Genomic DNA, 22107 nt, shown 5'->3' on the forward strand with positions numbered 1-22107 from the left:
CAAGTTCAGTTTATTCGCTCAAACCAAATAATTTGGTACAAGAGGAACATATATATAATACATACATACAAATCGTCAGAGGTACAGACAAACAGGTAAATTTTCATACAGGGAAAAAATATAGATAAAAAAGAACAGACTTTAGAATCACTACTTATGTTAGATTTTAGTATAAAGGATCATAATAGGAAAACAACTAAGAGGAGCAGACAGCATCAACATTTTTTGAAATAAATACACATAATTTTCCTTACATGGTACTTCACAAAACTTGCATGCATGGACGCTGCATCAATAAATGGGTACTTAGTACATGTAACGTTAAGAGATAAATTGGATGCTGAATCTTATTAGCAGCCAATTTAATTTAAGTATAACAACTACATTTTTACCTAATAAATCAATAGACAGATATTTTAATTCATAGTATGTGTCATTTTGAATGTTCTTTGAAATAAAAATCAGGGGCTAACAAAAACATTTTTTAAACACTTGCCCGAGGGCAAGTGGCTAGGCAAAATTTACTTTTCAATTCAATTCTTTATTTCTTTGAGCTTTACAGCTTATCAGTATACCATATGTATAACATGAGGTGGTAGTGTATTTACAGGAGAACTTGTGCACGTACAGATAATAACATTTACCGTTATTATACAGGTTGAGAAAACAAAAGACTACAATTATGTAATACAGTTGTCCCTTAATAACATACTTTTTGAGATGAATTTGCCAAGATTACAGAGATCTTTAACATTGTCAGTATTAAAAAGTTGAATTAATTTAAACATACAAGGTTTTTTATAATAATATTCTTTCATGTATAATCTGCGCAATGTTCTGTATAGAGGACAAACAAATAAAAAATGGAGTTCAACTTCAACACTAGTTTTGCAATGTGGACAAAATCTTTTTTCTCTATTTGTGGTATTACTTGTTACTTGCCCTACCTCAAAATCTAATACCATAGTTTGGTATGGCAATTTAACATCAATTTGGGATGTTTATTCATATTCAACAGTTGAACATTGAATAAACATCCCAAATTGATGTTAAATTGCCATTTTAAAATTATCTATCTATCTATTAACAGAGTATATTCAAAACAGTTTTTGAAATTAAACGCTCCAACAAAGATTGAATTAGTTTTAAACATTACGATAAACAAACACAAGAACAGTAGTAATAAAGCACACTAGTAAGAATTTCATTTCATTATGATAGCCCGTGCTGCACCTGGAAAAAGAAACATATCAAAATCCTTTCGTGGCGTATAATTTAAGCACCCTTAAATTGTTAAAAAATTTCTAGAAATAAAAAGTGCGTATCATATTCGACAAAAGACGGTTTCATTTTCAGTACACATGCGAAAGTTTAAAAAGTCACTTGCCCAAGGGCAAGTCCCTACCGTTATTTTACTTGCCCGACCGTAAAAATTACTTGCCCCGGGCCTCGGGCAATCGATTTGTCAGCCCCTGAAAAATACTCCAAAAGAAACTTTCAAGCTTTTGTTTATTTCATGTTACATTATATGAGTAGTGCATGTTGACATCGTTGTGTTACCCGTTGCCAAGTGTGTTGCTAACGCTGAGGGTAATAGAACGGATTATCAACTGCGTCTAAACCAATCAGATTTCAGTATTTAACATGAAAATTTAATAATACTTTTCATTCATTTTTACATTGAAGTCTCATATGACCAACCCATTGTTTTATTACCGTACAATATTGCAAAAAATAATTTGGACTTCATGCAAATCTCTTGGTGAATATATGCATAAACTCTCTCTTTATTAATATATGCAATAAAAATGAATCATTAAACACAGATATTTTGACAAAATTTAAAACTTTTCTTCTTTTTTACTAAAGGAAGATAACTCTTAAAAAAAAAAAATAGTGCAAAATGGCTGAGCTGAGCCTTCATATGCTATGCGGTTATGTTAAATTTGGTTTATTTCACTTTGATTGATATCTAGCAATACATATTTAACTAACGGTTAGTTTAAATTCACCATCACTTTATTATACATCAAATTTCTTAAAGTTGATTTAAATTAATAATTATTATCAATCAAGGCAAGTATTTGTTTAATTTTTTTTCGGATCCAATAAAAGACCCTGAAGGTCTTTTTATTTAGAAGGTACATAGATATTGCATGATCCTAATGGAATTATTTGTTCTAATCATAAAATATTTTTTGTCATACTTGGACACTCGATCTGCATTTGTCTCATATAGGCATGCGCGGATGTAGAACTCCCAACTCCCAACGCCCCCCCCCCCCTCCCCATGAAAATGAAAATTGATTAAACGTACATAGTAAAATTTTCGCAAATATGCCTTGGACCCCCTGGCAAAAACATACACTGTATAGTGATGATCTAATTTTCATTTTTTTTCCGCTATCTCTTCTAAATCGCAAATAATTGAATCCGCAGAAATTATATCCTGTATCATTTTCTATTGAAAACTTTTTAAATCGCAAAAAATGACTGACGCAAATTAAAAAAAGAATACAGATATTTCCCATTTTGGCAAATTTAGTGACACGCAAAAAACCCCTGGATATATAGTATCCTTCGGACCCCCCCCCCCCCCCCCCCTCGAAATTTGTTTCTGGATCTGCACATGGAATACATATACATATGATACACATTATTTGCACGTACATTTGTTTTTCTTTAACAATGACCCACTTTCGTTATTTTTCTCATACATAGATATGTTATAAATTTGAATTACATGGAGTAGAAATATCATTTGGCTTTTTCATCCAATCAGCATTCACTTAATACTCTCCTTGAGGAGGCTGGATGGTTGACAAAATTAACCATCAGATATACCTTAAATTTTTAGATATGATTTGTTAACCTTTAAGTCAAGAAAAAATTCCATATAGATTTTATCGTTTTAAATTTGAGTAATTTCCTATATCCCTAATCATCCAACCCTCTTAGTGATATGTTCTTAATCTTTAAGAATTTTTTCAAGAATATCAAATTTTCTATTGACAGCTTAGAGAGTAAAAAACAAATAAGTTCAATAATTAATACATGTACATGAATTTGATTGGCTCAAAACTTTTGACCTGCCAAGAATAAGAGACGTTCGTCAAAAATTTTCAGTTTTGATAAATCTTGCTGAGATTACTACACAGAGATAGACACTAAATTTTGGTGACATAACAGTTTCACAATGATCGAATTAAAATGGCCAAGTTGTGACATACTGTCATAAAAAGAAAAAGTAACAGGGTGTCGAGGACTCTTAATTTCCACATATTAAATGCTGTAAGTTGCATTAAAGTTGATAATTCCAGACGCTAATGTTAAAACGTCATTTAATGATAGAATTTTTTTTTACACATTGATTTGTCAATAGTTTATATAAGACTAAGTCGCAAAAGATATCACAAATCTGCCAATTATCCTGGCTTAAACTTCCAATTTTCAATTCAATTTATTGACGAAAACCACATGTAGTGCAAGTCATACATACAGTATACAAATATGATTCGTACATTGTTTTTCTTATGTTATTTCATAATCTTGAAAATCAGTTCTTTAAATCAATTTTTTCTATTACTTTTCGAAAATTAAATATTTCATCTATAAATTTTTCAATGTTTTCCCTTATTTTTATTCGCAGCTCTTCTTTTAAAGGAGATTAATATAGTCTAAAAATGGTCATGATATATGTCTTACCTTTATATGGTGCTAATTTAGATCGGGATCGTCCTACATGAAATTCCAAAACAAGTGGAAGTGGGAGTCGTGACCTCATTCACCAATTTGCAAATGGCGACGGTTTTCTCGCCGAAGACCCACCTCCCAAAGTAATATAGTGGGATTTCTTGTGATTTGTGATTCTAGCATCAAAAGTTTCCAGGGGTAAGAAAAAGCAAAAAACTATACTACCAGCTTTTATCGGAGAGATTTATTGCAATTGACCAGATGTAATGATAGTTTACAACATAATTAAAATAAAACGTTTTTTTCCTCCCTTGTGGCATAACCGCCCACTTTTAAAAACTAATTTGTAAGATAACGGCATTTAATAAGCACTAGAAATAATTTTTGGAATTTGTTATAACATGGCTCGATTTAAGTTTTGGTTCAGTCCCAAAATCTGTTTACATGTTAATTTACACAGGAAGTGACACCCCCAGGCTCATGTTGTCAGCACAGGGGCTCGGTTGTCGGATACTGAACTTCTTTATTACTTGGATCTAAAGACAACGATTGTCAAACTCTGTTATCTAATGCTGTGTTTTAATTTGTGATAAACTATAACAATAAAATTGGCTACTAAACCCTCAGTATTTGTTCACAGGTGCTGGAGGACTGAACCCCCACCAACCCCAATTTAGACTACTGAGGAAGCTGACCTTCCTCTACATAGAATTTCTTTAAAGTTATACACACAACATTTCTCATTTTTATATACAATCAAACTTCGTTATGTCGAACTAAATGGAACTGTTTAAAAACTTCGAGATATCCAAATATTTGAAATATCAAGGGTAATATACTTAAAAAATAAGTAGTTGGGACTTACAAATCACTTCAACATATCCACTGTATTCGAGATATCAGTGCTCAAGATATCAAAGTTCAACTGTATTTGAAAATAACAGATAATACAAAACTTTTTTGTTAATCCCATCCACTCAATAATATGTTTTATGGTGTGACTTTAAGGGTGAGCACAGCATAAATATGAATTAAATACACACAGGTATACATGTTTCATAACGATGAATATTATAGCAGGCCGCAAGGCCCAGTCTGAAGTTTGATAACAATGTTTCTATAACGTCATGGTCTTTGATTTTCCTGAGTGATATGCTGCTTTCACAGTCTGGCCAGAGGGTACAATAGCATCCTCCATTTGAAAATGGCTTGTATCGCTTGTAGATAGATGAACTAAAAATATTTTATTTAATGTTTTTTCCTGTTTCTATTAGTGTTTTAATCAAGTTGACACAGAATTCTATGATGTCTTGCTATTCCATGCGGTCAGCTGACATCGCTTTTTCTGACGTTTTTAAATACAAGTTTTAGCTATAATATCTTTTTATAATTCTCTGCTCATTTAAAAATGGCTTCAAATGATGTATAAAAATGACATACACAATACTAACTTCTTCATAATTGAAAATTATGATGTTTCATAAAAACTGAAAATATTAATATCTAAAACCTCAATTACGAAATTTGGACAATTTGTACACATGGCCTTGCGTACTTTCTGTGACTCTTTAATATATGAGTCAAAATTTTGTTAAATTTTAGGGAAAACAGTCAAAACCACTCTAGATTGATTTGGAATTATATGACAAACATTTTGGTATAAAATATGGATATATAAGCCCGTATTGATAGACAATAGCGCGATTGTCCATGAACTTTTTTGACAGCCCTGGTACATTTATTTTAAACCTTATTTAGGGGTTAATATTACACAATTATTATATTTAAAAAAAACATATGTTTGCTAGAAGTGATGTCAAATGTAAAAAGAGAAATTTAATTAACAAAAAAAATCAGTTTTATATAGTCAGTTTTACTGTCTGCTTTTAAGAAAGTGTACTGCATGATTGAGATTTTATTTTTCAGATCTGACTGAGAAGGCAACCATGCCTGCTGTTAAAGGAGATAATATGCGGGGACTTTTGGTCTTCATCTCTGATATTCGTAACTGTAAGTTGTCTTCAGGGCATCAATTCTTTTCAAAAATAATTAAATTTCTGATGAACAGACATTAAATGTCTATGTATTAGACAACATGTTCATAATTTTCATTCAGTTAGAAAAAACGGAATAAAATGAGAATCTTATAAACCGCAGAGATGGAACTTGTTTTCTGGTTGGTTATGTATGATTGGGACTGTGGCTTTTGTGAGGACATGCTTATGATCCAGGGTTGTCTCTAAGACACGGGAGGCGGGGAATTCCCCCGCCTATAATGCCTTATTACCCGGCTATTATTGCATTTCAAACACAATGTAGCTATAAACAATACCTTAGACCCCCTGCTACTTTTTCATTTCCTCCTTCTACTTCAATTTTTAGAGAAAACCCTGATAATCATTAGTACTTTTGTATCAGTCCTTTGTGGTGAACTTTGTAAATCAGTGTTTGTTTCTTTTTCCTATTCAAGATTACTTCATTGAGGAGTCTTTGTATGGCAGTTATCATGCAAACAAGTGAATCATTTGAACATAAGATCTAGAATTGTTTTGTTTCTTAAAAACAAAATGGACCAGTTGAATACTAATTAATGCAGCATCTGTTGTCTATGTTGAATAATTAGCTCAAAAACTTTGATTTGATATAAACTGATTTGTTGATATACTCAAACTTTCTTTGATAAATATTGGTAATAATGAAATAATACGATAATATGTGTGATATTTTACGGCGCTACACAAAATGTATTTTTTTTCCCGACCCAACTCACAAAATCATCGCAGAACACCAAAATTCATTGAAAATGAACATTTGTACAGTATTTTGGATTTTTTGCTAAATGCCTCTATTTTCCTCTAATTCTCACTTGCAAATGTCACCTATATTTGACATGAAAATCGGCATGATGTACCTGTCTGGGCTTTGAATATTAATCATAGGATAAATAACCTTTGGAGATTCAGAAAAAGCCCTCTCTTTCAGCATATGTAGGCATGATCCCATGATGCAACACCCACCTATTTAGACAGCTAAATTATATGAGTAATTATGAATTATATTACTCTGGTAGAGTTTTACTTAGACTGGTCTGTTCAGCACTATGAGGTATAGCTGTATCAATTTCTCATGACCCTGCTTTTGTCAGAGATAAGATTAAAGTGTAAATGAAATGCATAGCCAACTAGCTCTTATACACTTGAGTCTTCAGATCTAAAAACCATTTGCATATTATTAAAATGTAAGTCATAAAATTGAGGATTTTATGTGTCCCTCTTCCCTCATAAACATATTCGATCTTTAAGTGATCCTGATTATGTTCATAACAAAGCATGGAGTAAGATGATGATTGGTAGTCATCTGTTTATAATAATGTATGGAATATTTGATTTTCTGGGGATAAAAAAATGTAATATGTAATCTTACTCTTAACTTAAAATGTGTCAAACTAATGAAACTATATAAGTGCAGTGTTGTGAAACTCTATTTTTATGCCCCACTTCGAAGAAGGAAGGGCATATTGCTTTGCTGCTGTCTGTCAGTTGGTCTGTCAGTCCATCAAAAGTTTCCGTTAATTTTCTTCACAGAGGATGCCCATTAATACACAGGTTTATTATAATAATATCTAGTTCAAGTTTGATTTTGGGTACGATCGAGCAATTTTTGACAGAGTTATGCCCCTTGGACGTAGAAAAATTCTAATTATTTGCAGTTTTCGTTCATTTTCTTCACAGAGGATGCACATGTTGAAATTAAATTTGATATACTGGTTTATTATATTAATATCTAGGTCAAGTTTGATTTTGGGTACGATTGAGCGATTTTCGACAGAGTTATGCCCCTTGGATATAGAAATGTACATATAAGTGTAAAAATAAAAAAAAATTGCTTTGTGATATTCGTATAAGGACTATTAGTTTTTCATTCTGTAATGCAGGTCTATAGCCCTTGTACATTGTATAGTTTTGAGGTCTGTATAGATTATGGAGTTTGTGTTAATCATTTGATTTTAATTGCTGTACATATGGTAGAGTGAGCTGGATTGTTGGCTGTATGTCTGGGACAGGCATATTGATCCTGGCCGTCAGTGCTTGGAGTATCGTAGCCCTGAAAGTGGTTATTGATTGGGACCTACAACGCTCAGATTTGTGTTGCAGCTTGCAATCTAATTGATCTGATGAGGAGACTGGGTTGCATTTCACGGAAACCACTGCAGAATCTCATTTTAAATAAATACAGTCTTTTTTAACTATTTACAAATCTGCTTATTTTTGCCAACTTGTGGTACATGTATCACGATGTATGGATTTTCACTATTTCATTAGTCTTGCTCTTTGTTGGTAGACAAATGTACTCGGTTTGCTGGGTTTAAAAGGGGAACGAGTAAGAATCATGTGGGAGTCAGTGTTTTTCATTTTTATTTGAAACCATTTGTAATAGTAATTTTTCAGGTATGCTCTGCATTAAATTGCCACTGCCTCACAAAAATGTAAATTTAAACAGACTCAAAAACTGAAATATGCTCATTTGAATGGAAAATATTGCAGAATAGGGGTAATTAAAAAAAACTGGGTATAAAGCTTGCAAATCTATGGAGAAAGAAATCTTTCATCTTGGTGTGTTCATCAATTAAAAGTTGACAAGAGCACTAATGAGAGTGCCTTTGACACAGTTAAGCACTTGTTGGATTGTGTTGTTGAGTTTTTATTGTCCCTTAAAGTAGGCACTTGAACCACTCATGTACAGACTCTTGGTAAGCTTGAAGCTGCTGACGATTGTACATATACATGAAACATGTTCTTTTTGAAATGTTGCAGGCAAAAGTAAAGAGGCAGAAATCAAACGAATCAACAAGGAATTGGCTAACATCAGGTCAAAGTTCAAAGGTAATTTTATAAGTGTAATGCAAAATATAGTCAAACTTTGTTATCTACAACTAGATGGGACTGTTTAAAAACTTTGACATATCCAAGTATTGAGGGTAAAATACTTGTATATCATATGGTATATTTAAATAAGTGGTTTAAATGGACTTACAATTGTATTCGATATATCAGTGTTTGAGATATCGAAGTTCAAATGTATAAGAGATTTAGATCTTAGCTACCAGAAACTATATATAGTTTGTTGATTTGTCTTTTAATGATGAATATCAAAAAGTGTATTGCATATATGTGGTACTTGTCTTGTGGTAAGATAAACAGTAAAATGCTCTCTTTGGTGGTTTATGGGAGCATGAATTTCAGAGGCTACATGTAGCCAGGATTGCAGAAAAAAATATTAACCAGAACATGGCCACAAGCAGTTACTTGAAATTTTCTTCATTAGTTTCTGCTTGTTTTAGCCCTTATGAGTCACGAAAGAAAGCATTTTATTGTTTATTTTTTAATCTATTGTTAAATCTATCCTATTACTAATTTACTAAATTATACATGTAATGAATAACTATAAAATATTGTATCTAGGTAGTGTTAAACGTAGGATTTGAAAAGGGTATGTTAAATAATGGTGAAAAGGGCACTTGGTAAATATTATAAAACCTTGAAAGTAGCACCCTTTTCTAGGTGCTATAATAGGCACAGTATTCAACAATAATAGACCTCAAAGTACAATACTCTAATTTTAAGAGAATTTTTAGCTCACCGAGACAAAGTCAGGGGGAGCTTATGCTACACCCCCGGCGTCAGCGTCCGGACTACACCAAACTTGCATGGAAGGTGCATCCTATGATACTGATGCACCTGACAGGCTTGAATGCTGAATCTGAGTCATAGGTTTCGGATGCTGGATGAGGTTTAGTTTTTTGGAACAGGTCACATATTTTATAGATAATAGCTTGCTTAGTTGATTTAACTATATCATAAATGAAACGCAGTGGTAGCTTCAGATGCAGAGCCTGATCTCCATTATCTAGGATGCTAAAAAGATCTCTTACCTAACTCAAACCTGCTTGATAGATAGATGTGTTTGTTGTTAAATGATATAACATGATTCCTATGATATAATATTGTATGATATGATACACCATTGTTTAATATGATACAATATAATATCATTATTATAATTTTTCTACTCCAGAATGGAACTTGATTAAATGCATATATGAGACTCCTCAACAAATTTGTGTATGGGCTAGGGTACTCAGGTTAAGGCTTCTTTGTTTTGGGTACACACAGGTGACAAGACATTAGATGGCTACCACAAGAAGAAGTATGTGTGCAAGCTTCTGTTCATCTTCCTTTTGGGTCACGACATTGACTTTGGTTACATGGAGGCTGTCAACCTCCTCAGCTCCAACAGATACACAGAGAAGCAGATTGTAAGTGGAAGCACGAAGGAATTATTATTTGAAATGTTTTTGTGCTTATACTGTCAATGTTTTCAAATGAAATAAAAGAGGAGAGAGAAGTAGTGCTGTGGTAAACTGTATGGTTCATATGATGTATTATTTTTTCAGGGGTACCTGTTCATTTCGGTGATGATTAGTGCCAACAATGATCTGATCAAGCTGGTCATCAAGTCCATAAAGAATGATCTGGCCAGTCCCAACCCAGTCCATGTCAACCTGGCCCTGCAGTGCACCGCCAACATTGGCAGCAAGGAAATGGCCGAAGGTCTGGGCAACGAGATCCCCAAGCTCCTGGTCACAGGGTGAGCCACAAAATCTAAATCTTCATTCAGAGGCTTTGAGTCCTAGATTTTGAAGTTTGAATGTTCCTTTGATATTTTTTTAGCATATTCAGGGGAACTTTTTGGCTTTCATTTAGAATGGAGAAAAGCTTACGGTCAGTGCTAGAGCCGCTGAGGACGTCTAGATTGGGGAGTGGTCCTCCAGGGCTATTCACCTCCTGAGCAACCCCTCCTCTTAAAAAAAAGCATTTATATACCACACTTCCTGTTGTTCTTCTTTTGTCAAACACTAAGAGAATTTGTCACCTGTGCTGTTTTGTGTTTTTGTAGTGAAACGATTGACTCGGTGAAGCAGAGTGCTGCCCTGACCCTGCTGAGACTGCTGCGCACCTCTCCCGAGTACATCCAGATCGGGGAATGGTCCTCCAGGGTCATCCACCTCCTGAATGACCAGCACCTGGGAGTGGTCACCTCGGCCGCCAGTCTGATCGAGGCCCTTGTCAAGAAGAACCCGGAGGAATACAAGGGATGTGTGTCTCTTGCTGTGTCCCGACTCAGTAGGGCAAGTATTGTGTGAACAGAAGATAGATGAGCAGAGTGCTTGATGGACTTTTAAGAGGCTGGGTGGTCAGCAATCCAAAATGGCCATGACCATCAAGCCCTCTTTAGTTGTTTTTGTGCATTGGTATTTACTTTATTTAACACTGATTTTTTGGCATGGTATATGATGACATTCAATTTTTTGTGCTGCTCAGACTCTGTTGTTTTTTAAATAATGGCTAGTTACTGAATTGATATTGATTTTGTAGATTGTGACAGCTTCCTACACTGATCTGCAGGATTACACGTATTACTTCGTGCCAGCCCCCTGGCTGTCTGTTAAACTCCTCAGATTACTACAAAATTATCCCCCTCCAGGTGGGTGCCTCTTGTGGACGGGTTTATTCTGCTGCAGTGAACTCATCTCCTTGCCTACTTTTATGTCTTTTACTACCTCCATTATGTTTATACTAGTGCATGTAGTAAATTCAATGCATGGAATTATTTTTAAAAAATTGAAATATCTTTATTCATTTAACTAATTGTTTTTAGCTCACCTGAGCTGAAAGCTCAAATGAGCTTTTCTGATCGTATTTTGTCCGTGGTCCATCTGTCTGTCCATCCATCCGTCTGTCTGTAAACTTTCACATTTGAACTTTTTCTCTAAAACCACTGGGCCGATTTCAACCGAATTTGGCACAAAGCATCCTTATGGTAAGATGAATATAAATTGCAGAAATAAAAGACCGATCTTTATTCAAAGCAGAGAAAACCTCGATACTGTAGAAAAAGGGGGGTGCATTTTTAAAAATCTTCTCAAGAACTACTAAGTCAAATTCAACATAATTAAGCATAGATAATCCTTATGGAAAGGAAATTATAAATTGCAAATAATATGGGCTTATTCTGTTTCAAATTTGAGTAATTTACAAAAATCATAATTAGACAGAGAGAATGGGGGTCAATCAGTTTAACTACGGGCTGGATATTTCATATATCAAAAACCAGGTTAGAGACAGAGAACCAGTCTAGTTTTTTATGTCGGACGCATGATAAAGGGGTCAAACTGACAAAAATGAATTCGCTTGTTGTGCAACAGTTTGTGTGCAAAGCGAATATTTGAAACATCCAAAATATATTTGTGCCGTTTTTGTGAAGTAAATGGAGGTTAATTATTTCAATGCATTGACATTTTCACTTGTGACGGTGGTTTTAGTTTGTTTAGATTTAGAATATAAATTGCAAAATATAAGGGCTAATTTTGTTCCAAATTTGAGCTATACGAAAATAATAATAAAGGTCATGAACGAGTGTACATAACTTCAGGTATGGTATTCCATATTTCGAAAACGAGGTTCTTTGTGTTTAAAGCAGCCATGTTGGACATGATAAATGGGTAGGTCTGACAAAGATGAATTTGTTTGTTGTGCAACAGTTTGCGTGCGAAGGGATTCTTTGAAACATGCAAGATAAATTGGTGCCGATTTTGTTAAGTAAATTGAGGTTAGATATTTCAATGCATTGACATTTCACGTGTGACGTGACGATAGTGTTTGCTTGTTTTGATTTTCGTTTCATTTTCATTATTTGGGGAACTATCGCCCATATTTTTTAATTTTTACATATCAAATCAAACATACCTCTACCAAAAGTTTAGTTTTATATCTTGCATAGGATCTTCCTTATTTTTGGTTAAAATAATATTCTTTAAAGGTACAATGTTAAAGATTAAGTCTATGCAAAAATAAGTGTAAAATTCAAATACTTTAAGGTTTAATAATTTATTTTTTGTTTTTCAACCGAGGGGCCATATGGCACAATATCCTTTGAACACCCATATAAAGTCAGTGTTGCTCAGGTGAGCAATGTGGCCCAATGGGCCTCTTGTTGTTTTCAGAATCGATTAGTTGACAATGTGAATTCTTTCTTTTTAAATGGTTCTACGATTCATACTTTCAGAGGACCCTGCTGTCAGAACTAGACTAACAGAGTGTCTAGAAACAATACTAAATAAGGCACAAGAACCCCCCAAATCAAAGAAAATACAACATGGGAATGCCAAAAATGCAGTACTTAATGAAGCCATTAACCTAATTATTCACATGGATAGCGATCCAAACCTTCTAGTCAGGGCCTGTAACCAGCTAGGCCAATTTCTCCAGCACCGAGAAACCAACCTCAGGTATACGATACTTGATCTATATAATGTTAAAAAATTCTTCATGTCATGGGTGATATTTCAGTTCTTGTTTTCCTGAATTGTTAACTTTTCGATATTAATTGATCTAAAACTAATCAGAATTTTGTTTCGATTTTCTTAATTATTAAATACATATAGGTGCTTTTTGTTTAAGTTCTCTTTAATAAAACCATTTTAAAATGTAGAATATTCAGTGTTTCATTAGATTTTATTTATCTTTGCAGATACTTGGCTTTGGAGAGCATGTGCTTGCTTGCGACCTCAGAGTTTTCTCATGAAGCTGTGAAGAAACACCAAGAAACTGTCGTCAATTCATTAAAAGTAAGAAACTTTGCTTGTTAAAACCCTCATGTGAAAAATAAAATTATCTTCCAGACTTAACACGTCCTATATTTATTTTCAAGGTGTTCTATATATGCATATTTTAAGTCAGCATTGGTTAAAACAAGAATTTCACCAGTTTTTCTGCTTAGCTTGTTAATCATGGAGCTATGCATACAAAAGAATCACAAATCAAAATTTTTTATTTAATCATGTACATTTAATATTTAAAAGGCAATTTTTCTGACTGAAGAGGTGAAATTAGTAAAATTTTGATTTTTCCATTTTTGATGTCAATAATACTGAACTGGGGCATTTCGAATGAGTTACCAAAATTTTAACATCAGTTGTCCAGTTATAAGGTACAAACCTCACAAACAAGGCTTGTGCCTTGTTTTTGTTTACATTTATGTTGCTGGATGATAAATAAATATGATTTTTATCATCCAGCATCTTTTTGGTTTTTCCAGAAGATTTTATCATGTACCAACCAAGTTACCTGTTTATGGGTGTCAAACACTCGCATGTGTTTAAAGTCAATATTTATGTACATGTATTATGAGAATATGATAGGATAGTTGTTTAGTTTGATGTTTTGATATATTAGAAATAACATACCTATATATCTATTGGCAGACTGAGAGAGATGTAAGTGTGAGGCAGAGAGCCGTCGACCTTCTGTATGCAATGTGTGACAAAACCAATGCGGAGGAAATTGTAGGCGAAATGCTGGAGTACTTGGAGACTGCTGACTACTCAATCAGAGAGGAAATGGTAGGCTTCTTCACATAAAAAGCAAACCTCGGGAAATTTGAAAACTTGCTTTTATCTTTCTGATAATTGTTAACTATTCAAATTTACAAGAAAAATTTGGTGCCCAATTTCATTTTTCCTGATTTCATTTGAAGCGATGAAATCGCAGAAATAAGTACTTGTGTAAAATAGGGAATTTACAGTAATGAAAAGAATTTATACCTTTCTTTAGCAGTATTTCTCAAACATTTAATTTGGATTTCTGTCATTTTTATTGAATAGATATGAATTTGACAATTCTGCTTATCACAGGTGCTGAAGGTGGCCATTTTGGCCGAGAAGTATGCAGTGGACTACACTTGGTACGTGGACGTCATCCTGAACTTGATCCGTATCTCTGGAGACTATGTCAGTGAAGAGGTCAGTGGGAGATGGAGGTCACTGATAATCTGTATCCATCTATACAGCTATAATTTATATCCACAGTGATGAAATTTGTCCATTGGTTTGGTTTTATTTCTGACAGAGTTTCTCTTCTTTTTTTTTTGTGATGGATAACTGATTCACAGCGTACAGTCAAAACTATCTTAGCGGCCACCCGAAATCAACGGCCACTCTTGACCAGTGGCCAGTTTTATTTCCCCCAGACAATTTTTCCTGTATATTTGTCCTGGAATGAGCAAGTCCTCGCATAACGCGGCCAGTCATATATTGAACCACCATGTAATTAACACTTCAACGACCAATGCAATAAAGTATTACACATAAGTTTTAACACATATTTCTATTGTATATACCTATGAAATGCATGGTAAATATGTCGTGAATGTCCTTACGCGCTATGACCAGATTTTTTACTTTCCAAATCTGGTCATGACCAGATTTTCACATGTTGGAGGTTGGCAAGTATTACTGTAATTGGTCACCACTATTTTTCTACAATTAATTTTGCCTCAGTCCAGAGTGCTTGTGGAAGAAAGAATGATGCTTTCTTCTGTAGGTGTGGTACCGTGTTATACAGATTGTGATCAACAGAGATGATGTGCAGGGATATGCCGCAAAGACTGTGTTTGAGGTAGGCACTGCTTTGTAACAGTTGGGCAAGAATCACACAGCACATTTGATGAACATGTGTTCTATGTAGAAGAGACTGATGACTTTGATCATCAATTAGATAAGTGGTGTTACCTGTTTTGTTCTATATTGTAGGCTCTGCAGGCTCCTGCCTGTCATGAAAACATGGTCAAAGTAGGAGGCTACATCTTGGGGGAGTTTGGAAATCTAATTGCTGGAGATCCTAGATCAAGGTACATCATGGAGGTTAACCAAATAAAAAATAAATCATTTCTACAGTTCATTGTCGGAAACCCACTGTTCATTACGTGTTGGTCCCTTTAAACTACCATGCTCATATTGAAGCACGCAATTTGAATGGTTGCTCATATTACACCTTGAGTAAATTGGTCCAATCAACAATTCGCTTTAAATGCTTTTTCGTTACAGTATTCACTCGGTGATCGCAGAACGATTTGTATTAATAGTAAGGCCACAGTAATGCAACCTTTAAAAACAGAAGAGTTTCATTACTGTAAAGACTAATTTGATTGGATATTTATAAATAATTGGTCATTAAAACGAGCGTCGAAGTTTAAAGGAACTCACAGGTGATGGAGAGAGGAACGATGTGTAATCAACCGTGGGTTTCCGACGATACTGCAGTTGAGCTTTGTTCTTCATCATTCTTGAGGTTTTAAAAGAGAGTCGTCAAATGGTGTTGTATATATAAATGAATTGTATTCTCATACGCGTTGTAAACTTTCCTTGCATCAAAAACCTTTTTGTTTTTTTATGGAATAGGGATTGATTAAAAGTATACTGTGGAATCATTTTAATTTGGGGGGGGGGGCAAGTTTTTGAGATTTTTTAAATTTTAACACATTCATGTGAATTTACTTAAAGATGAATGAGTTAATATTTTTTTTTTTCATACTTTGTTGAATGTTTTAAATTTTTTAATAATCCATGCAAATTGAGCTTGCAATGATGAAAACGGTTCCACAATATGTTTAGTACACATGGCAGGGATTGCTGATGACAAGTAATTCTGTCTACTTGTTTTGTTTACAGTCCTTTGGTCCAGTTCCAGCTGCTACACTCCAAGTACCACCTTTGTGGCCCCGCCACGCGCGGCCTCATACTCTCAACCTACATCAAGTTTGTCAACCTGTTCCCAGAGATTAAATCAACCATTCAAGACGTAAGTCTCCACTTCCATTAATTAAAGCATGCATATCAATAAAATGTCATCAAATGATAACACTTCAAATGTACACCTTCATGTTCATCATAAGTGCATCATCTCCATATATATAGCATTCTTGGTTATATATTCATATATATACTCTTCATGGTAGAGAGATTTCAAAACTGCAGAAAATAAGGCTCAAACTGCTGAAGAACGTAAAAAAAAAATATTTCACCTGGATAGAAAACTGAAAGTCTGAAATAAAAAAAAGGGTACCTTTTTTCTTGTTTTAAACTATGTTTTGTGTTGGTTTACAGGTTTTAAAGAGTGACAATAACCTTCGTAACTCAGATGTTGAACTACAACAAAGAAGTGTGGAGTATTTACAGCTAAGCACAGTGGCCTCCACTGATGTCCTGGTAAGTAGATGGACTTCTCTTGCTATTTTCATCTGATGACAGTGAAAACTAATTTCTACCCAATTAAATTTTGCCTAAAATGGACAAGCTGAATAAGAACCACTGGGCCAATTTCAACCAAACTTGGCACAAAGCATTATTGAATGAAGATGATTATAGTTTGTTGAAATGAAGGGCCACACCCTCTATAAAGAGGGGATAATTTGGAATTATTGAAAAATTTGTTAATACTCTTTTGAATTTGCCATGATCCCCAGGGGTAAGGTGGGGTCACAATGGGGGTGAATTAATTTGAAAAAAAAAATTAAAAATCTTTTTTCAAAAACTGAAACAACAATGAGAGTTCAATGTTTAACTTAAGATATGGTGAGAAAAATTTGGAAGTCTTTGAAAATCAAGATATATTCTCTACTAGGTTGTCTAGAGATTTTGTATTTGATACCCTAAAGCTTTTGGTTGCTATTCAAGTGAGCGATGTGGCCCGTGGGCCTCTTGTTGAAGATTCTTGAATCTTTTTATACCCTGCCCAGCAAAGTTTCGAGGGATATAATGTTTTTGACTGGTCTGTAAGTCAGTCAGTCGGTCAGTCAGTTCATCTGTGCTGTGTCTTCGTAAGTACACCTCCTCTTAAACTGCTGCATGGAATTTTGAGAAACTTCGTCTGTATATAGGACACAATGTGTAGATGTGCATATTACCAGGATATTTCGATTCCTTTATTTTTCTGCAAATTTTGGCCCTTAAATTGAATAAAGTAATGAACAGTTTGTTAGTGTATTTATTTCATTTTGTGTATTTAATGCATACTTTGCCATTAATTATGTTATTAAGTAAAAGGAAAGTGTGGGGTATGCGAACTAACTCACTTTGTCTTTCGTTTAATGCATTAAAGTATTTAGAGTTTTTAAATACCTAAATTCTGTATAGATACAATTTTGCTCTTCACATAGATATGGTACCACACATACATATAGGTTTGACATATCTTATCATTTTCTATCATTTCGTAAGTTATTTTTCTGTTCTGTAGGCAACTGTATTAGAAGAAATGCCACCATTCCCTGAAAGAGAATCATCTATTTTGGCAAAACTGAAGAAAAAGAAGCCAACCGTAACAGAACAGGCAGAGAATAAGGAACCCAAACAACCAATGCCTCAGGCACAGATGAGCAACAATGTTAACACCCACAACACACCCCCTCCTGTAAGTGTAACACAACAGGTAGTACAAAATTATTGTAAGACAGGGAAATGTAAGAATGTTAACACCCACAACACACCCCCTCCTGTAAGTGTAACACAACAGGTAGTACAAAATTATTGTAAGACAGGGAAATGTAAGAATGTTAACACCCACAACACATCCCCTCCTGTAAGTGTAACACAACAGGTAGTACAAAATTATTGTAAGACAGGGAAATGTAAGAATGTTAACACCCACAACACACCCCCTCCTGTAAGTGTAACACAACAGGTATTTACATCATCATAGTAGGACAGGGAAATGTAAGAATGTTAACACCCACAACATACCTCCTCCTGTAAGTGTAACACAACAGGTAGTACAAAATTATTGTAAGACAGGGAAATGTAAGAATGTTAACACCCACAACACACCCCTCCTGTAAGTGTAACACAACCGATAGTGTGACATCATTATAAGACAGGAAACTGTAAAATGTTAACACCCACAACACACCCCCTCCTGTAAGTGTAACACAACAGGTATTACATCATTGTAGTAGGACAGGGAAATGTAAGAATTTATACACCCACAACACACCCCCTCCTGTAAGTGTAACACAACCGATAGTGCGACATCATTATAAGACAGGAAACTGTAAGAATGTTAACACCCACAACACACCTCCTCCTGTAAGTGTAACTCAACAGGTATTACATCATTGTAGTAGGACATGGAAATGTAAGAATTTATACACCCACAACACACCCCCTCCTGTAAGTGTAACAGAACAGGTAGTACAATATCATTGTTCATCATGTTTCTCTTTCATTGCTGCTATCCCTACAACTCTATATAAGCAGCAGATATTTGTTTAGGATATTTGCTGTAGGGGTCTCATCTGTGTGGACGTATGTCTTACATTGCTGTGTTACTCAGTCATGATGAAAGTATTAAATTTTTACGTGCTATTACCAAGCCAGGAGAATACTAACATCAAACATACATGTTCATGTTTTATTTACAAACTGAAAATGCACAGTAAACAAGAAATAGATGCACAAAATCTAAGACAACAAAAGGAATACAAGTTTCAGGTGTGCAATCAGGTGTAAGAAATTGAAGGGATTATACATGTGTGTAACTGTGTCTATTTACAAGTAGTGTTCTGCTTTAACACACACACACACTCACCCCCATACCCGTAAGTCAAAGATATGAACAGTTATGAGGAGGAATCAAATTCAATTCTGACATATATTCATTGCGAAATAAATCAATTACAAGTTTATAATTGATTGTTTGTTATTTACAGAAAGAATTTTATGTTACAAAACAATTAAATTTCGCAAAAAGTTTCTATCTTTCACACAGGAACTGGGATGGGTTTTATGACACCACCACTTAAATGTATTATGGTTCACTTCTTGGTATTTCTTATTTAATGATTAGATTACCGGTAAATGAAAAAAAACCCAGTTTTTTTCAGGAAATAATGTTATCAATAATTTAATTTCTGATGTTTCCAAAAATATTGATAATACAGCTGATTAATCAATTAATTGTACAGTTTGTTGCATTTTATCAATTGGTAAAGTTCCAGTATCGATGTAGATTTTCAAAATGCACATTTTTTTTTATAAAAGATACTAAGCAAATTCATCATATCAAAATTTTTTGAAATACGTATTTCTTGTTTAAATTTTTATATTGATACTTATAATGACTGTTTGGTAGTTTGATTTTCATTCTGTTAATTGCCCTTTTGTATGTGACAGCTATCAGTACCTGCAGCCTCTAACCCCCCCAGTGCAGCAGCCTCAGACGACCTACTGGGACTCAACTCCCCGGGCCCCTCCCAGGCTGCTCCCTCGGCTGGCAGCTTTCTCCTGGATGTTTTCGATACTGTCGGATCAAGTCCACCGACCAATGGAGTGGATTCAAATGGACTGACACCGGGAGCAGAAGAGAGCTTTAAAAAGTATGTGACTAGTGCTGAGCTCTTCGTTATATGTGTGTATATGCTGAGCTCTTTGTTTTGGGGCGATATGTATGTTTATAGTTTTTAGGAATTTAATTTATATCAAATAAATAAACTTAGATTAATAAATCAATGTTTTATTTTTCAAAATAAGTGATTTCAGCACTACAGTATGAATACCTTTCATGTACATTAAGTCAAGAAGGACTTTTTGGGCATGGAAAAAATATGTGTGATATGCATGGCAAAAAAACTATTCTTTACTTGCAGATTTATTTGTAAAAATAATGGAGTATTATTTGAAAATGACCTTCTACAAATTGGAGTCAAGTCGGAATATCGACAGAACTTAGGAAGACTTGGGATATTTTACGGCAACAAAACATCATTCCAATTTAGCGGATTTAGCATAGACACACAGTGTCCAGGAGAGCTGGCATCTCATATCCTTTACAGCCAATGAAATCAAGTGTTATTAATATCTAAGTGTTAGTGACATGTTTTACATACTAAAATACTCGACAGTAGAATTTATGGTCCTAACAGAAAATACAAATTAAATAAAAGTTTTTTTTAAAGATTAATTGATGTACAGAGTTGTCAGAGTTTATTAAAAACAAAGTAAAAGATGCTCACACAGATATAAGCAAGACACATGGAATTAAAAAAGGTAATTTACAGTATTTACTGCAAAAAATTATTTAAATTGTTATAATGAAAAGAAAAAGTGAAAGTGTAATTTTGTGAGTAAAAAAAATCCATTAGCTATAATATGCGAATGGTCAAAAAGTTAAACTTGATCCCTGTAACCTGTGCATAAAGGTGATATTTTCACAATACATGTACTTACTTTTTCTTTGATGGCTTTTTATGAAGTATTGGTCATACGTAATCAAACCAAAGAAATATGTAGTTGTTAATAATCAGATCCATCAATAATTATAGGCAGGTCTGGTCAGACATTGTGAAAGTAAAAAAAATGCCTTAACAGCTGTTCACAGATCACATGTACACCTAAACCAGTGGGCACAACGATTGAGAGTGGGGCACAGGTACAGCAGGTCATCAACATAGAGTGCATCACCGAGTTCTCCGACGCTCCTCTCCTTATCATCTCCTTCATGTAAGTGTACACAGGGCTACCACTGAAGGAAGGGTACCACCATTCCTTGTGTGTGGTAGAGGGCACCACCATTCTTTTTGTGCAGTAAAGGGCACCACCACTCCTTGTGTATAGAAGAGGGAACCACCAGTTCTTGTGTGTGTGTGTGTGTCATGAGTTTAATGATAGAACATTTTATATGTATTTTTAGGTCACCTGAGACACTCAGGTGACCTAATGCAATTGGTCTTCATCAGTTGTTGTGCGTCATGCGTTAACAATTTACACTTTTTACTTCCTCTTGAAAACTACAGGGCCAATTGTTACCATTTTTGGTCAATGGTGTGAAGCATCTCTATTGTAAGAAAAATATAAATTGTGAAATTCATAGCTCTACCACCTCAGGTGCCATGGACGGGGCCAAATATGCAAAAAACAGTCAAATTTTCATAAATTTTCTCCTCTACTCCCACACGTGAGGAAAAAACTGAATGCATGGTTATGATGTCCATGAAGCCCTCTACCAAAATTGTAACCAAAATGTCCTGCGTCGTGCGTTAACAATTTACATTTTTAACTTCTTCTTAAAAACTACAAGGCTGATTGTTACCATTTTTGGTGTGAGGCATGTCTTTGGTAAGAGGAATCTAAATTGTGAAATTCATGGCTCTACCTTCCCCAGGGCGCCACATGTGGGGCCAAATATGCAAAAAAAATTCATGGCCCCTGGGTCAGGGATTCTGGCTCTAGGGTGGGGCCAATATGGCCATATAGTAAAAATGTATTAAATCTTAGAAAATCTTCTTCTCTACTCCCATATATATTTGTTAAAAACTAAATGCATGATTATGATGTCCATGAAGCCCTCTTCCTAAATTGTGAAATTCATGACCCTTTATCAGGGGTTCAGGCTCTAGAGTGGGGCCAATATGGCCATATAGTTAAATGTATTAAATCTTAAAAAATCTTCTTCTCTACTACCATATATATTTGTTAAAAACTAAATGCATGATTATGATATCCATGAGGTCCTCTACTAAAAT

The 22107-nt window shown here is 34.4% G+C and overlaps 1 protein-coding gene across 2 annotated transcripts in view; it reads left to right on the top strand.

Annotated features, from left to right (window-relative positions):
* The first annotated feature begins 3765 nt into the window (after positions 1 to 3765).
* LOC128177184 (AP-2 complex subunit alpha-2-like) overlaps positions 3766 to 22107 on the top strand; it is a 31323-nt gene continuing 12981 nt past the window's right edge. Inside the window, exons 1-20 of one of the 2 annotated variants that reach the window (XM_052843780.1) lie at positions 3766 to 3891; positions 5620 to 5703; positions 8508 to 8576; positions 9867 to 10009; positions 10148 to 10341; positions 10458 to 10475; positions 10651 to 10882; positions 11130 to 11238; positions 12820 to 13042; positions 13285 to 13381; positions 14018 to 14155; positions 14447 to 14554; positions 15135 to 15209; positions 15344 to 15441; positions 16262 to 16391; positions 16697 to 16798; positions 17829 to 18002; positions 19760 to 19962; positions 20233 to 20404; positions 20961 to 21085. In XM_052843780.1, the coding sequence (XP_052699740.1) occupies positions 5640 to 5703; positions 8508 to 8576; positions 9867 to 10009; positions 10148 to 10341; positions 10458 to 10475; positions 10651 to 10882; positions 11130 to 11238; positions 12820 to 13042; positions 13285 to 13381; positions 14018 to 14155; positions 14447 to 14554; positions 15135 to 15209; positions 15344 to 15441; positions 16262 to 16391; positions 16697 to 16798; positions 17829 to 18002; positions 19760 to 19962; positions 20233 to 20404; positions 20961 to 21085 (2474 nt within the window). In that variant the 5' untranslated portion in view covers positions 3766 to 3891; positions 5620 to 5639. The remainder of the gene's footprint in view (positions 3892 to 5619; positions 5704 to 8507; positions 8577 to 9866; positions 10010 to 10147; positions 10342 to 10457; positions 10476 to 10650; positions 10883 to 11129; positions 11239 to 12819; positions 13043 to 13284; positions 13382 to 14017; positions 14156 to 14446; positions 14555 to 15134; positions 15210 to 15343; positions 15442 to 16261; positions 16392 to 16696; positions 16799 to 17828; positions 18003 to 19759; positions 19963 to 20232; positions 20405 to 20960; positions 21086 to 22107) is intronic. The other variant, XM_052843788.1, reaches the window with a different exon arrangement.

This window comes from Crassostrea angulata, chromosome 1 (genome assembly GCF_025612915.1).
Source record: "Crassostrea angulata isolate pt1a10 chromosome 1, ASM2561291v2, whole genome shotgun sequence".
NCBI classification, from domain to species: domain Eukaryota; kingdom Metazoa; phylum Mollusca; class Bivalvia; order Ostreida; family Ostreidae; genus Magallana; species Magallana angulata.